We start from the raw sequence: 1,057 nt of genomic DNA on the forward strand, positions 1-1,057 counted from the left end.
AATTTATAGATCTATGGCTGGTAGTAAACTAAACATTAAAACAGCCAATACTAGCAATTAACAATGATATTAATTTGACATTGCACATGTAATATGAAAAAATGAGATCACCAATGATTGGGCAAACACCTACCTAATTTTTGACCATAATAATAATTATTGAAAAATTTTAAATATTTAAAAAAATTTTAAATAATTTTTAAAAAATTAAAAATATTTTTAAAAATTAAAAAAATGTTGTTGTTGTTGTTTTTGTTGTCATTGTTGTTGTTATTACTATTTTTGTTATTGCTGATAATAATAATAATAATAATATTTTTTAAAATAATCCAGTTAAGCATCAATTTGTGTATATTAATTGTCTTTAGCATCCATACATTAATTGGCTCCACCATCATCGGCTCCACCATCATCATTGACCCCACCATTATTGGCCCCACCATTGTTGGCCCCACCGTTATTTGCCCCACCATTATTTGCCCCACCGTTATTGGCTCCACCGTTATTTGCCCCACCATTATTGACTCGATCGTTATTAGCCCCACCGTTATTAGCTCCACCGTTATTTGCCCCACCGTTATTGACCCCACCATTATTGGCCCCACCGTTATTGACTCCACCGTTATTAGCCCCACCATTATTAGCTCCATCGTTAATGGCTCCACCATTATTAGCCCCATCATTATCGACTGCACCGTAATTCACCCTGCCATTATGGGCCCCACGGTTAAATGCCCCATGGTTATTGGCTCCGCCATTATTGGCCTTACCTTTCCATGGTTTTCTGTAGCAGCAGATTGCCATGATTATTATACCAACAATTAAGACAAAAATGATAGGAATAGTAGCTGCAAGTATAGTTGTATCATTATTCTTTGGATGACTAATGGGTATGGGTGTTGAGTTTAATCTTAAGAATCCATTACCATCAGGGTATGGAACCATCACTGAGCATGAGTAATCCCCTTTGTTATCATCTGTTAACTTATCAATTTTTTAAGTGCAGACTCCCTCAGTTGTATCATAATAAATAGATATTCCATTTTTGTGCTCAACT

General features: G+C 35.0%; 1 protein-coding gene across 1 annotated transcript; it reads right to left on the minus strand.

Moving 5' to 3' along the window:
* Positions 1-378: 378 nt before the first annotated feature.
* LOC105316375 (N66 matrix protein-like) lies at positions 379-945 on the minus strand. Its single transcript, XM_011411213.1, has one exon. It carries the CDS (start codon positions 943-945, stop codon positions 379-381), a length of 567 nt encoding a protein of 188 aa, XP_011409515.1.
* Between the last annotated feature and the right edge of the window lie 112 nt (positions 946-1,057).

This window comes from Amphimedon queenslandica, unplaced genomic scaffold (assembly GCF_000090795.2).
Source record: "Amphimedon queenslandica unplaced genomic scaffold, v1.1 AMPQUscaffold_808_Cont27176, whole genome shotgun sequence".
NCBI classification, from domain to species: Eukaryota; Metazoa; Porifera; class Demospongiae; order Haplosclerida; family Niphatidae; genus Amphimedon; species Amphimedon queenslandica.